General features: G+C 43.1%; 1 protein-coding gene across 1 annotated transcript in view; it reads left to right on the forward strand.

Annotated features, from left to right (window-relative positions):
- LOC142489660 (transmembrane channel-like protein 1) overlaps positions 1-16,538 on the forward strand; it is a 94,640-nt gene that overhangs the window by 49,829 nt on the left and 28,273 nt on the right. The window contains exons 7-12 of the mRNA XM_075590837.1: positions 7,099-7,205; positions 12,472-12,531; positions 13,240-13,382; positions 14,285-14,429; positions 15,340-15,534; positions 16,350-16,529. Of these exons, the coding sequence (XP_075446952.1) occupies positions 7,099-7,205; positions 12,472-12,531; positions 13,240-13,382; positions 14,285-14,429; positions 15,340-15,534; positions 16,350-16,529 (830 nt within the window). The remainder of the gene's footprint in view (positions 1-7,098; positions 7,206-12,471; positions 12,532-13,239; positions 13,383-14,284; positions 14,430-15,339; positions 15,535-16,349; positions 16,530-16,538) is intronic.

Below are 16,538 nucleotides of genomic sequence, written 5' to 3' on the forward strand. Positions count from 1 at the left end.
ACTGCTTGCCACAGGCGCATTGGATCAGATACACCACCCCTGTGGTAAGACAGTTTCTAAAGTCTTTGATGGTATAAGTGTGAAGCAATGCAGAATTGGTGAAGGTTTTTGTTACCTTGACTGAAGGGCAAGCCTTGCAACGTCCACAGGTGTACGTACCGTTTGGTTTGTTGCCCAACCATGTTCGTGAAGGTTTAGTCTGAAAATGGCTCTTAACCAAAAAATCGCGATTCTGCATTGCTTCACACTTATACCATCAAAGACTTTATAAACTGTCTTACCACAGGGGTGGTGTATCTGATCCAATGCGCCTGTGGCAAGCAGTATGTTGGTGGAACACATAGGGCTTTTAAAGTACGTATTTTGGAACACCTTGGGTCGGTCAGAAATAAACTTGATACACCGGTGGCTAGACACATAAATGATACACATCATGGCGATTCCTCTAACCTTAGTGATGATTAACAGGCATACGTCATCCGCCCCTCCCCTCCAGGGAGGGTTTATAAGGTCTAACCATACGATGCTGTTCACTCCTCCCCCTTGAGAAAGCGCGCTGTGACGCGCAAAACGTACGTCGGGGAACGCGTGACGTCATTACGTTGATGTACACGGTTTGTGATAGGGGACACGGCTAGCTCCAGACACTTCACGGAGCTCAAGCTGCCGTTACACTAGACGCAGGACACTGAAAATCAGGTTGTATATTGCCTCATTGAGTCCTCCTTACGCCTTACCCTGCGGTGTTCCATATTTACTTTGGCAATTTGGTTTATCACCACACTTGATTGTGTGGGATTTTGCAGCTCCACACGGTCTCGGTTTATTTACAGCCGTGTGTTTTGAACATTACCTGTTCACTTTTTCGTTCCGTGCCTCCACACATTTGGGGATTTTATCCATGCACTTTTGTGCATTTTTATGGTGTCTCGTCATTTTTATAGTATTCTATTAAAGTATTTGTTATTTTCATTAGAGTGTGACCTTTTGCGGTTTACCCTATCTAGGGAATAGGTTATTTTGTGGCCTTCTTTGATATGACAATACACTCATTTTGTCACCTATAATAGAGTGCAATAATAGGGGGCTTCATATAATCCTAGCTGATTATTTATGTGTTAAAATAGTAGTTTACAGAACAATTTTTTAAAAAAGGACTGCTGCCAACCTTTCAAAAAGTAATACAAATTAATTCAAGACCTGGTGACCATAAAAAAAACAAAAATAAAAATCATAAAATTAATCCAAAGCCCAATGGCCCCAAAAAGATTTGATAAAAAATCGCCTCAAAAATTAATTGAGGCCCATTGGCCTATTCTGTTCATCTGTAATCTTCAGCTACTGGATTTGGCCTCCTCGTTGACTTCCGGTCTTCGATGCATGGCAATGCTTTACTAGCCACGAGACTGGCCAGGGGGGAGGGGGTACTGTATGTAGCATATTTTATTTTTTATATGAATCCATTTGTATACCTTTGTTGTCAGCTAACCCATGACTAGTTTACCACTTGAGCTACTAAGGGGTTAATATATGCTGTAAAGTCTGATCAAAGAAGATCAGGAAAGGTCCCCAAATACTGCACTCTACCAATAATAATGAATTGCTAATCGACAGTTGGTGGTCAAATTAATGCCTAGGCTATATCAGGATAAATTAAAAAGTGACTGGTCATGAAACTTCCTCTCAGGGGTACAACAATAAATAATACAATGTTATTAACATGTATATTATCTCACTGGGTGTGTTATACAATATTTACAGCGTGTGAATCTTTAAAAACCCTGGTGGTGACAACCGGATATACAGCTGTACTGTAATGGAAAATACATAATTGCATAGAAAGACATCACACTCTGTTGTACCAGCTGTAGTTAGTGCAGCATAATAGCATGGGTGTGTCAAGTGTGTTCACTATGCATGTGTAGCCGTGTCCCCCTGCCCCCCCGCCCCCCTTATCTCCGATGTAGGGAAGAGGGGAGACACTGCGGCTAATAGATGACCCTGGGGTGATCGGCGGCTCCAGCACAGGTTTCGGCGGTATGCTGGGGTGGTTGGAGGGGCGACCAGATTGCCGAAGCTCCGTGGCAGCATCTGTTGCAAAGCGCCGCCATTGTGCAATTCCCTGACGAAGTACACTACCGACACACTTTATTAAAGTGTGGCCGGTACCGCAAGCCGGGAGATTTCCCGGCTTGCTAGTGGCCGCCCCTCGGCGTGCCGCGCGTCATAGACGCGCGGTCACGCGTCTTCGGGAGCGTGCGCCCCCTGCACGCGCGTCCAGGGGCTCCCCGAGGGAGCCCTGGTGTCCCGCGATCGTGGGACAGCGGCAGGGGGTTCCGGGGGACCCGGCGGACCCGGCAGCGGTAGGGAGAGCGCCCCGATCGGAGGGCGCTCTTCCGCTGCTTCGGCGCGCGCCCGTCACTCTCGGGCGCGCGCCAGGCTACTGCTGCGTCCAAGAACGGGCAAATGCTCGAATAAACTTGGCCGCAGCAGTATATTCCTTTACGAAACGTGTAGGATGGAAGAGGGTGCGTTCCAATTGATCACCTATAGAGGTTTTTTTTTATTATTGCTATATTGACTTTGTTTGGGACATTCTCGGCCGGCAAACTGCAAAGAACGCGACGCGAAGACACTGACGGTGCCTTCTGATGACGTCATCAGCGCGTGCGCAGTGAGCCGATACCCTGAACCAGCAAAGGAGTTCTTCTCTTCACGTTAACGGCAGTCGTACCCTCACTATACAGTGAGAGTCTCATCCAACTCGAGTGGAAGGACCAGAAAGACTGCTACCAGAGAGAGGAAAAGGGGAGACCCGATCCGTTTGCTGGGCTGAAACAACATGATCCAACACGGTTGCAGTTTTCTGTAGTGCTAACATGTCCCTATACTTGTCATGCTGATATTTATTTTTCCTTGATTTACGTGCAATACAGGACATACTTGAAAACGAGAGGTAACTCTCAATGTATTACTTCCTGGTAAAATATTTTATAAATAAATAAATAAATAATTTATAAACACATTTTTAATATACTACACTATGAGGTTTTTTGCGCTGTTTCTCTTTTTGTTCGTGCTATAGTCGCGCATGCGCAGGAGGACCTAGGAACCCCGGCAGCCATCTCAGGAAGCTTGCACATGCGCAGAGGCTTCACAGTTACGGCGGCCATTACCTATATGCTCCGCAGGGGGAACTACAAGCCCCATAGTGCTTTGGGGCATAGATCTTGTGGCGCAGGTTAGCCAATAGGGCTACAGAAAGTTTCTGAATAGAGTGGATACATTTGGCATGTTAGGAGCGGGAGGGGTTAGTCGGGACCAGGACAGAGAGGGTGAAGGTAATGTACATGGAGCAGTGCTCCACTGGACTTGGCCAGATTTCCCCCAGGTCCAAGATAGATCCCCCAACTCACTTCCCCAGTAGTGTGTCAGTGAGAGACATCAGCAGCAGGACATTGCATATGAAGATGAAGTGCGGCCTGAAGTCTGTGAGCAGAGTAAGGCCACATTATCAGAGATTATTTTAAAGGGTACAATCCAGCTGGAGGCACCTCCAGAGGCATCCGCCATGGATCAACACAGTAGAAGAACCAGTAGATTGCGGTGTGGAACCATGTTGTGGATCCACGGAGTTCTTTACTTGTTGACATGGAGGTATTATTCACGCGCACCAAGGGCCCAACACACTGTGGGAAGTGCTATCCCACACATGCTCTTTGGGAATTCACTAGTTTGTGGACACTAAGGGGTTAAGTGTCCAGGCACTCCAGTATTTGGGGGTCCCACACGGGAGGTGTTATTGTGTGGGTGCTGCCTTGCATGGCCGTGTTATGCTTGTTGTGTATTATATGTGTTGTGTAAATACTGTTATAATATACCTGCATGTAATTATTGTGTATATTTGTTCCGGTGAGGGGCTCCTCCTACTACGCTGGGATCCCTCACCGGTGGAGGCGCAGCACCAAGACGAACAAGTGATATCCCAGGATCCCAGTGGCGGAGGCTCAGACATTCTGGCAGCCAAACGGGTGACAACAGCACTGGTAGTTCCCTTATTTACGGGGAAAGGGGGCTACACATGCATAAATACTGAGTTTGTAAATGCTATTTTAGCCATGGCGTTTGTTCTAAACCATTGTAGAGACTGTAAGCTGAGTCCACAGCCTTAATATCGAGGCTATCCCTGACAGTGTCTCGAGAAAATATTGTAATTACAGATACATAGGGAAAGAACAAACCCTGTAGTCTTGGCAGTAAATAGTGCAGCATACAGTATGACAACAGCAGTGTATCAGATTTGTTTACTACCTAATAAATGCATGCATCATTATTTAGCCATATTTAGCCATAAGTGGCTGCATTAAACCAGAGTGTGCTCCAGATAATATTACATAACTTTTGCCAGATCAGCAGCCTAATACTTAATGCAATTGAAAAGAAAGTGAATCATCGCTATACAGCCAGATTGGAAGTTGCTGCATGTTATTCCTCTGCCTCCGCATCACGTCCCACCACCAGACGCCACCGTCGTGACGTCCATAAAACACAACGCCGTTTCACGTAACTAGGAAGTTTTCATGACCAGTCTCTTATTAATTTAGCTTAGGCATTAATTTGACCTCCAACTGTTGGTTAGCAATTCCTTATTATTGGTAGAGTGCAGTATTTGGGGACCTTTCCTGATCTTCTTTGATCAGACTTTGCAAATATATTATATATTCCCCTATGCACCACCTGTATGACTGTATATTTACCAAATACTGAGGATGAGCGGTGAGCATTCTCTCGGTTTAATATATGCTGTAATGTATTTAAAATATCTTATCTTGCCTAGGTATATAATAGTAAAGATAGGGCTAACATCAGCCTGGTGCAGGTGATACAATATTTGTGATATTTCTGGTGTTAATCCCGTTCCGATAAATATAAGAACACGATGTATGGCTATTAATACCAAAACATGCAGTAGACCTCTTTTTTATTGATTACGATAACAAAACTGCATTTTTTTTTTAGTGGTTCTGCAATTATGTTTTGTACTATAAAAATAGTGCACTTTTTGGGGCCGTAATACTGAATTCTTAGGTTACCGCAGTTTGATGTATCCGGCCCATGGAGTAGTAAAATTAATATTGATTCCATTGTACTGCCTTAAAATAGTATTCCTACTGTAAACACAAATATTTGAATGTTGCTCAAGAAAGACCATTTTTCCAAATACAGCTCAAACCCGTTATAGTGTGATCCGCTATAAAGCGGATCCAATTATAACGCAGTTTGAGCGTGGACCCCAATATTAAAAAAATAAAAAATATTTTTTTGCACACACTCTGCGCACACTCACAGCACACTGCGCACACTGTGCACACTCACAGCACACTTTACCCACTGCACACACTCAAAGCACACTGCACACACTCACAGCACACTGCACACACTCACAGCACACTGCACACACTCAAAGCACATTGCACACACTAACAGCCCACTGCAAACCCCTGTGTACACCCCTGAAGAAGTCTGAATACCCGGATGAAATGCGTAGGGTTATTTGCAATTGCGCAGTGATTCGTGAGCTGTGTGGAACCTCTTGCCGTTTTCTGAGAACCAGCGGTTCTCCCGCTGTAAAGACCTTAGCGCTGATGCTGACTCCGTAGACTGCCACCTCCCTTACCATTGGAGGAGAGCCGAGGAAGTCCCGTGACGTCAGACGCTGTTCGGATACGGATGAGACTGATCCTACCCAGTGGATTCGTGTGTAGCTGTATTTGCTGTATTATCAGCGTCGCTCCTAACCCTGAGTTGGTTACACTGCCTTTTATGATCGTGGAGCATGTGAGTGTACTGGAGCTCACTGCTCTAATAATTTTTTGTTTATTAAACTGTATCGTATCGTGATTTTTTCTCTTTTCTTTTAATACATGTTGATCTGATTCCTGTGTACTATCATTCACCCACGAGAGGGGTTCTTGCGCTCTGTGTACTCCTCCTGTTGCCTATTGAGGGATTGAGAAATTCCTCACACCAGCAGCATCTCCTCTTGGTGATATCATTTTTTTGTGATGAATTTATTTGTGATATATTATTGGGTTTGCGCTTACCTTTTCTTACACACTCACAACACACTGCACACACTCACAACACACTGTACACACTCACAACACACTGTACACACTCAGTGCACACACTGCACACTGCACACTGCACACACTCACAACACAAGCATTCACAACATACTGCACACACTCACAGCACACACTCACAGCACACAGCACACACTCACAGCACACTGCACACACTCACAACACACTGTACACACTCACAACACACTGCACACAATCACAACACACAACACACTGCACACACACAACACACTGCACACACTCACAACACACTGCACACACTGCACACACTCACAGCACACTGCACTCACAACACACTGCACACACTCACAACACACAGCACACATTGCACCCACTCACAGCACACTGCACACACTCACTTACAGCACACTGCACAAACTCACAACACACACACACACACACAACACACACTCACAGCTTGCTCACAGCCCCCTTCCCCCTACCTCCCTACCTTTGGTGTCAGCTGCTGGGGGATCGGATCGGGGATGCGGGGCGGGGGGGATCGCGCCTGGGGGGGATCGAAGCGGGGCTGGCGGGGGGGATCTGAGTGGGGCTGGTGGGGGGGATCGGAGCGGGGCTGGCAGGGGGGATCTGAGTGGGGCTGGTGGGGGGGATCGGAGCGGGTCTGGCGGGGGGGGGAATCGGAGCGTGGCTGGTGGGGATCCGTGTGGAGCTGCTGGGGGAAGTGAATCTGCTAGGGGAAGTGAGGCTGCATGGGGAAGTGCGAGGGGATGTGTAGGGCTGCTGGGGGACGTGCAGGGCTGTCGGCCACCTCTTCCCCCCTCCTCCCGATCGGACGCGTGGTGGCCATTTCAAAAAAAAAAATTAGCGCGACACCAGTTATAGCGCGGTCGGATCGGGTGGCCCCCTAGGACCGCGCTATAACGGGGTTGAGCTTTACTATATGTATTGTATCTTATATTAGTATTAAATATGGTCTGTTTTTCCCCAGGTCACTTTGGTTCTTCAGTTGCATCTTATTTTATATTTCTACGTTGGATGTATGGAATTAATATGATACTCTTTGGATTGACCTTTGGCCTTGTTATGGTACCGGAGGTAAAATTGTATTCATCACTTAAGGAGTTTCAGCATTATCCGAAAACACCCTCCAACTTCCATCCGTCCTTAATTTCTCCTCACTTCTTTGCAGACCACTTTAAAGGCAAGATGAATGTTATCCACAGGGAGCTTCCTTCTGTCCCACCCCCTCCTCTCTGCTCCTACCTAAATCTCCTTCCTCCACTCTTGACTCCTTTTCTCCTGTTACAGAGTTGGAAGATTCTAAGCTGATTTAGTTTTGTCCCTCTACCACATGCTCTGTCGATCCTATCCCCTTTCACCGTATCAGAACTCTTACTCTTGTCTTAGTCCCCACTTTAACCCATAGCATTAATTCCTCCCTGTCCTCTTTTATTTTCCCCTCCTGCTTTAAGCATGTGGTGGCCACACCTTTTCTCAAAAACACCCTAGATGCTATGTGCCTTCCTAACTACCGACCTGTATCTCTCCTGCCCTTTGCGTCCAAACTGCTAAAACATCTCTTGTTTTCCCTTATGATTAACTTTCTTAATTCCCATGCCCTCCTTGACCCTTTAGAATCTGGCTTTTGTACAGCAAATTCAATAGAGACTGTACTCACTGCAGTAGCCAATGATCTACATGAAGCCCAATCCTATGGTCATGTCTTTCTACTAATCTTGCTCGATCTCTCTGCTGCCTTCGATACTGTCAATCATCCTCTTCTCCTTCATATTCTAAACTCTCTTGGTATCCGTGACAAAGCTCTATCCTGGTTCTCATAAACCTTTCTTCATCACACGATTCTGGCCTCTGTTGCTATGATCACTGAATAATTCACCTTGAGAAAGCTCTCGCGAAACGCGCGCGTCGGCGGCTTGATCTCACACGTGCACGCGCAGGGGTCTGATTCCCTCCGCATCCATAGTCTCTAACCGCAGAGTTGATGCGGCTCCCTGCCTGCACGATATATACAGGCTTTCAGAGTGCCCCGATGGACACTGTGAGCCTAGTTACAATTCGACCCAGGCAACTGTTGCTCTTATGTGGCTTAAATATACAGTTTAAGTTCCCCCGTTCACTGCTGTTACTCAGGGATCCCCTGACAGCAGCTATATGGTGATACTTCACTTCCTATATAAAGTCTGTTCTACTCAGCCCACATACATGTGAATTAGTGTGTCACGATCCCCCTGAGCAGTACTATCATAAGGGGTATAACTACATTACCCAGTTCATATATACCTCCACATTGGGTATCTGTCAACATTAACCCTCAGGTTACAGGGGATAAGTGACACAATGTAATACACACTATACTATCCTCATCACAGTAGGAGTGAGCTGAGAGCAGTACTTAGGCTGCCAACAATTGGGTGTTTTTATACTTATGAACCAGTACTACTATTCTATTATTGTGTGTACTTACCACGCGATCTAGTGAGTCTCTGATATATGAGTACATTCTGTGTCGCTATGCACACTGTGCAAATAGCTCTTTCATTAATGTCAAAGGTTATTAGAGGTCATATACTCCCTACCATCGCACACAGAAGGAGGTTACCTTAGGTCAACCTGACTCAATATCCTACTGACTTCAGAATCAATTTACTTAGACTCAGTGTATATCGGAACTGTCTAGATTTCATATAATCACAGTTTATCCACTACGATTATACATCACGTTCGGTTCATATACTTTGCCACTAGTTAATTGCACCCCAACACCTACCCTAGAGCTACCCTGTAAGAATTGACTCACATCAGATACTTACAAGGAATGTTGTTTAGTGTGTAACCTGATTATTAAGGTACACACAGTTATCATAGACCGTGAACCTATACGGTTCAAGTATTGAAGGTCAGAATACCTTCAGGTCGTCTGTTCTTAATACCCATTATTTTAATTCATTGGTACTTTAATAAAGTTATGTTTTAAATCATTCACTCATCACACAGAGCGTGAACCTGAGTGCTACATTTAGGTTCTATCTCTACCCTACTTCCCTCCATATATATACTCAAAGCACCGTTCACTTATTACTTGTTGAGGCAGTACTGCTGCGGCCGAGTTTATTCGAGCATTTGCCCGTTCTCGGCCGCAGCAGTAACCTGGCGCGCGCCAGAGGGTGCCGGGCGCGCGCCGAAGACACGGAGGAGCGCCCTCCGATCGGGGCTTTCTCCCTCCCGCTGCCGGGTCCGCCCGGTCCGCCGGGTCCCCCGGAACCCCCTGCCGCCGTCCCCCACATCGCGGGACACCAGGGCACCCTCGGGGAGCCCTGGACGTGCGTGAGGGGGCGCAGGCACCCGATGACGCGTGACCGCGGCTAGCATGCCGGGGCATCCCCAGGCTTGTGGCGCTAGCCGCACTCAAATAAAATGTGCCGCCTCTGTAGTAGGGGCTTCCCTATCAGTTTACTCTGTTGCTATGTTTCATCTTCTGTGGATCTGTCTGTTGGTGTACCTCAGGCCTCTGTTCTGGGACCTCTCGTTTTATCTCTCTACACACTATCACGTGGTGACCTCATCAACTCTTTGCCCTTAGATATCATCTCTATGCAGATGATACACAGATATATGCATCATGCACAGATATATCTATCCATTCCTACCCTCAAATATGCAATCCAGTCCCATGTCTCTCATTGCCTCCTTGCTATTTCCTTGTGGATGGCACTCGGCCCCATAAACTTAATATGGTTAAAACTGAGCCCATGTATTGGTTATGTTTTTCATGTATATCATGTATTTACACACCAATAAAATACAAGTTATAAAAAAAAAAACTGAGCTCCTTAAATTTCACCCTAAACCTGGCCCAAAATCCCCTTTTTCAATCACTGTAAATTGTTCTAACATGTATCCTGTCGCCAAATCACATTGCCTAGGAGTGACATTTGATTCCTACCTTTCCTTCTCCATTCACTTTCATGGCATGACTAAAACTTTTTGCTTCTTCCTCATAATATTGCCAAGATCCGCACTTTCCTCTGTCTTGCTCTGCTAAAACTCTAATACATGCAAATATCCTCTCCTGTCTGAGTTAACAGAGCTCCTTGCCTCACAACTGTCTCGTTTGCAATCTATCCAAAATTCTGCTGCTACAATAATTTCTGTTTCTCCTGAAACAGCCTCTGCTCATCTCCTCCTTAAATCCCTCTCCTGATTTCCCATCAAATTTCAGATCACCCACAAAGTTTTCTTCCTTACCTTTTAAGGCTCTCCACTGATATGCCTACATTTTAGCTTTGATCTCTCGCTATGCCCCAGCTTGTCTCATGCGTTCTACCCACAACTGTCTCTTTTCCACCCCTTTCACCTCTACTGCTCTCTCTTGCCTTAAACATTTTTCCCTCACTATCCCTTACCTGTGGAACTCGCTCACCCTCAGCACCTATCCCTGCACCTTCTCTTTCCGCCTGTAAGACAAACCTTAAAACTCACCTCTTAAATGAAGCGCTCCAGTAGCCTAGACTCCTGGCTTCTGTCTCACACCCACGGTCACTCCTACCAACCATTGTGGCCAAGCTCTGCCATCTACTGCATTGATTCCCCCACCTGCTGTCTCTATAAATTTTCCATCATACCACTTAGATTATAAATTCTCTGGGGCAGGGATTTCGTTTCTCTATTGTCTGATCTTATTTGTTGCACTTATTGTAGTATAATTCCCTGTACTGTAATGTCTATTTAAGCTCTACTGTATGTACAGCTGTGGGCCCTATTTAAATAAAGATATACAGTACATACATACATATACATACATACATACATACATATACATACATGTATGAATCTCCAGTGGTTGATGTGCCATTAGAAGGTAGTACACACTATGCTGGATTGTAAGGGGGAACAATTCATTCCTACAATGTAATAATGCTCTTCGTACTTTATTTTAAAATGTTAATTCCAAGTAAGAATTTCCAACAGATTTTAGTTTTATGGTCACTCGTTAATTGATTACAATCTCTTGCACAACACCTGAGAGGTAAAATGTGCAGTAGTGTTTATGACTGAATACATTATGTTGTTTTTTCACATACATCAATCAAACTATGAATATGGTTTAGAAATATATGTAAAAAAGGTGCTAAAAGTTGTCTACACTTCTGTTTGGCACGAGAAAGAAATAAGGCCATCATTGCCATCCAAAATACCCTAAAATAGGGATTCTAAACATTACTTTTCAGTATCCATCCTCAATGTAAGAAGTCATTTTGTGCCCTTACTATGTAGAAAACACCTGTACCGATGAGGAGAGGTAGATCAGCGGGCACTACAATGCAGGAAGAAAAATGCTGAGGCTGGACTGTGCTGTAAACGGAATCCTTTATTTGAACATGGATAAAAAGAGGAGGGGAAGCATACCCCTGCACCTCTTAGAGGTGCAATGGTATAAATCAGGGGTGAGCAATACGAGGCCTCAGTGGTCTCAAGATCTCTTCTTCAGCATCTCTCTTAGAGGTGCAGGGGTATGCTTCCCCTCCTCTTTTTATCCATGTTCAAATAAAGGATTCCGTTTACAGCACAGTCCAGCCTCAGCATTTTTCTTCCTGCATCGTAGTGCCCGCTGATCTACCTCTCCTCATCGGTACAGGTGTTTTCTACATTGTCTACATTCAGCAAAGGAGCACACAGATCCGGTTCACTTTGGAAATATGTGAGTACACCGCTGCTATATGAGAGCTGCCCCAGGCACATAGGTTCAAATTGTTCAGGGAGATATGAGAGGTCTGGGGGGGTTTTAGGACTTCCCCCACACAACTCTCTTCATCCCTGCTAGACCGTGTGCCATCTAGGGGTTAATGCCTAAAGCCTCAAGCATGCATTTATAACATCATGTGATCCGGTTTAAAAGCAGAAAGACATTCACAACTTTCATCAGTGGGTTAATGCTCTGTAGCACTAGCTAATTGGGGCCTCCACGCCAATATATTTGTTCTCTTGTGCCCTTACTATGTTCAGTGATCTCTGCATTGCACCTGTTTTACATGATTTTGAGTTGCATTATGCCACATCAAATAATCTATTTCCTGAAATACTCAGTGGCAATACTGAACAGAAAATAATAACATGCTGTATCATAACATAGATGGATCGTGCAACTCCATTTCTTGATAAGCAACAAAAAACAAATTATTTCAGTGTCAATCATCCCACTGCCTGTATATTACCAGTAGAGTTGCCGTCTCTTCTCAAAGTATGATTTGCTAAAATAAAAAGATCACCGTAAGAATCGCTTGCTATTTTTATTGTTGTGTTTAGCCATTTTCTTTCTTTAATACATTGGAATATTTTATAGGCATTGATGGGAAAACCACATGGCTCTATGCCCAGAAAAACTGTTCCAAGAGCTGAACAGGCGAATGCTATGAATTTTGCCACACTTTGGGATTTCAGTGTAAGTCAATAATTTTATGTCATCTATTATGATAGTTGCTGTTTATATTTTCATTGGGTATCATATTTCAGATTGTTATAGCTTTCGTTTAACCCACAAGTGAATAGAAGGTAAGGGGTATTCTGGAATAGCACTGCATAGTAAATATGTGTTTATATGCTTCAGAATGCAGCTTCAGTGGGAAAGATATATTACAGAAAATCCCCACACTGAGCCCCGACTGCTGAGATCAGATGCATTATAAATTCTTCTGTATTTGGTACAATTTTAAAATTACCTGAAAAATTACAGGGAACCCTTTAGGGATGGACTGGGAACCCAAAGGTTCCTAGGAACATTGGTTGAAAAACACTTATCTATGACATTACTGGGCTCCAGGTGTATTGTACTGTAGCATAATATGTGACTGGTAGATTAGTTCCCTGTTTAGAAATCTATCAGTGTAATAGGTGGAGGAGACCAGTGAGAGGCAACAGTTCTTAGGCATTCTTTGGTGGGAAGAACAAAGAAGCCGGAGATAGATTAATGCTTACGTTTAATTTGAATTTATTGATTTAGCTTCAGTTGAGTAATGTGCCTAGATAAATAATAATTATAATGAAAAATAATGAATACAGAAAAATGTGCTCATGTCTCCTCATTCTTAGTGCAATCACATTTATATTTTAGGGTTTTGCACAGTATTCTGTCCTCTTCTACGGCTACTACAACAGCCAAAGAACCATTGGATGGCTGCAGTTTAGGTTACCCCTCTCGTACTTGCTTGTTGGAATTGGAACCATTGCATACAGCTTTATAATTGTCATTAGAACGTAAGTTTTGTTTCTTCGTTTTTAAAACTCCCTGTTACCATTCAAGGAAAAAGTTAGTGAACTCTCAAATTAATTTAATGGTGGTTTTCAACATTTCACATATAAAAAGTAATTGCTTCCAAACTTATTTAAGTATTGCATTCTGAATGTTTCAAACAATCTTAATTAATTATGATAACTAAATTAATTACACTCTGTTTATGATCTTTTATTTAAAAACATACATTTAAATTACTAACAGCATGATCGTGGTCCAGGATATTCACTAAACTTTAAAAATAGGGAGTAAAAACAGAGGGTTAACAACTGAGGAAACATTACATAACTTATTTGATCTCAGTACAACCCCAGCCAACCACTTTGGAATGAAAATTATTGTTGCTCTTATAGGGTGTATTTTTGTGCGAAGTTTCCACTTTACCACTTAACTTGAATATACTACATCTTGTAAACTTTTTATGATTATTTCACTCTACTATTTGCTGATCAAAAATAGAGCAAGGAAGAAACATGGCGGGTCAAAAAGAAAAAAATAATTGTCATTATTTTTATGGAACTCTTGGTAATATTTGTATAACATGTGTACTCCTCTGAGCACAGGTTAAAAGCACTGGTCTAATAGACACAAAACCTACTTGTAAAGTAACAGGGGATGAAGGTATGTGATCTAAAGATGGAGCCAATGTTATTTCAAAGCATGGTGCGCTAAAGTGGGACATAGATAACGCACCAGCAGGTGAAGTGGCCATTGTTTTGAATCAGCAGCGCTACCCTATGAGAAGGGGGCGTTGCAGGTTGTGTGTCATTAATGTTGTGTGTGTAGTCGATGTGCTTTCGGTTCAAAATATGAGCATGTGTCTCTCATAGATCCCCTGTGATTTGTTTCACACCTTATCCTGCAGCATGGCAAAAAATGCACATGATGATGGAGGTGGAGATGACAACAGCTTTAACTTTAGCTGGAAAATGTTTACAAGCTGGGATTTTCTTATTGGCAACCCAGAAACAGCTGACAATAAGTTTGCATCTATTACAACAAGTTTTAAGGTAAGAAGAACAATGTCTTATAAAAATGGGCATAACCTCCCCACCCCCCAGATTAACATTCTAACAAAGCAAATCTAGAAATGTAGTGGCCCCGTGACCACTGTCAAATGGTGTTTTGCAGCTGTCGTAGTACTTTGCAGTAACTATAGGCAGATAGCTGCTAAGGTAATGAAGGGGTTATATGTACAGTCTTTTTGAGTCAGATCTCAGATGATAAGTGCTGCATGTGGTAGGGGTGAGGAGCTGGTTCAGATAGGCGGGTAACTTGCCCAGAAAGTATTTGAAGGAAAGACAGGAAAGATTAACTTTGCGCCTAGACTCAAGTGATGAGCAATCTAGTACTTTGAGCATTTTGCAGTGATGTGTGTTGTAGTTGCCTTGAAGGACAAACCAGCATATTGAATAGTAGAGGGTATCAAGTTTGCTAAGGTGAGTTTGGTTTGCTGTGCCAAATACTATGTTCCCAAAGTCTAGAATTGGTTTTCTGACCAGCAGACTTAGGGAGGATTTGTTCCTATAAAGTACAGCTAGTTTGGTATAGGTTTTGTGTGTCGGGGTATCAATGTACAACCCAAATGTTAAATGGGAGTCAGCACATATGCCCAAACTAGTAACAAGGGCTAGGATGGTAATAGTGTTGGTTCTGATCTGGAGCTCAGTCATTGGAAGCTTTAGAAATTTAGACTTGGTCCGAAATAATGCTTGCTTAACGTTGCTATTGAATAATTTTTTCAATAAGTATTTGCTGCTTCATGACAATCTAAAAACAATTCTTAGGACACCAAGGTGACTATTTATTGTATGTATACCAAAATAAGTTTTTTTGGGGGGGAATGCAGTAGCTATTGGTATACTAAACTTCTTCACATCAGTAACATGTATTCTTTTATAATTTTCTCCTCTTCAACAGGAATCTATTTTGGAAGAGCAGGAAAATAGGAAAGAGGAAAATATTCACTTAGTCCGATTCCTTCGAGTTCTTGCAAACTTCCTTGTAATGTGCACCCTAGCTGGAAGTGGATACCTCATTTACTTTGTTGTAAGGAGGTCACAACAATTTGCCTTGGCAGGTCTGGAAAAATATGGTTGGTGGGAACGGAATGAAGTTAGTATACTAAATATGTTGTGCTGGCTTTTGGGAGCTAAGACATTTATTTCCTCAATATTGTTTTCCACATTAATCCAAATAAAGAATAAAGGTTCTCCAGCACTGTAAAGTACTAAACTAGACTGTAAGGTTCCCCCAAGCAGGACTCTCACAGCTTTTTGTGTCTGTTTGTACTTGTTTGTTCTTATTTGTATGTCATTCTGTGTATATAAGTTAATCATTCTTTTCCCTGATTGAATAGGGATTCTGGGTTGGGGAGAAATTGTGATGCCGTTGTTTGTGGTTCACAAAGAAGTGGATATAAAGGGATACTTTTATACTTTCAACACCTCTTTGTCAGTCTTATGTTACTTTATGTCTAATTTACAGTACCTAAGATAGGAAAAATCAGGCCCAGCGCTGGTTACTACACAAATTATATTTATAGTTCATTTAAATTCTCTCTGCTTCCATGCTACAGTTTGCGACAAAGCAACGAAGTAGAATAAACAAAAGTCACCTGAAAGGTTGCAAGTCATTTATATTAATTACTTGTTTGAACTTTCTCTTAAAATAAGGGTAATTTTATCATCATTTGACAGCAATATTTTGCATCTGACTATCCGGCCGCTTTTTGGCTGAGAAATCAGTTCAAACTGTCCATTTCTAACACTCTTGACTTCTATTTGAACTATATTTCCATCACCTCCAAACACCACTCTCTCCAACCTCTTACATACAGTACACCGGTATAGCGACAGATCTAATAGTATGTTTGAATAAGTCAATGTTGATGGTTCATAATGTCTAAAATCTATTTATCCTTTTGATAGGTGAACACAGTTATGTCTCTATTAGGAATGTTTTGCCCAACATTGTTTGATGTAATTAGTGGATTGGAGAACTACCACCCAAGAATAGCTCTGAGGTGGCAACTCGGACGCATCTTTGCACTATTCCTGGGTAACTTGTATACATTCCTTATTGCCCTAATGGATGAAATCAACCTCAAGGCAAGCTGG

Source organism: Ascaphus truei, chromosome 1, assembly GCF_040206685.1.
Source record: "Ascaphus truei isolate aAscTru1 chromosome 1, aAscTru1.hap1, whole genome shotgun sequence".
NCBI lineage: Eukaryota > Metazoa > Chordata > Amphibia > Anura > Ascaphidae > Ascaphus > Ascaphus truei.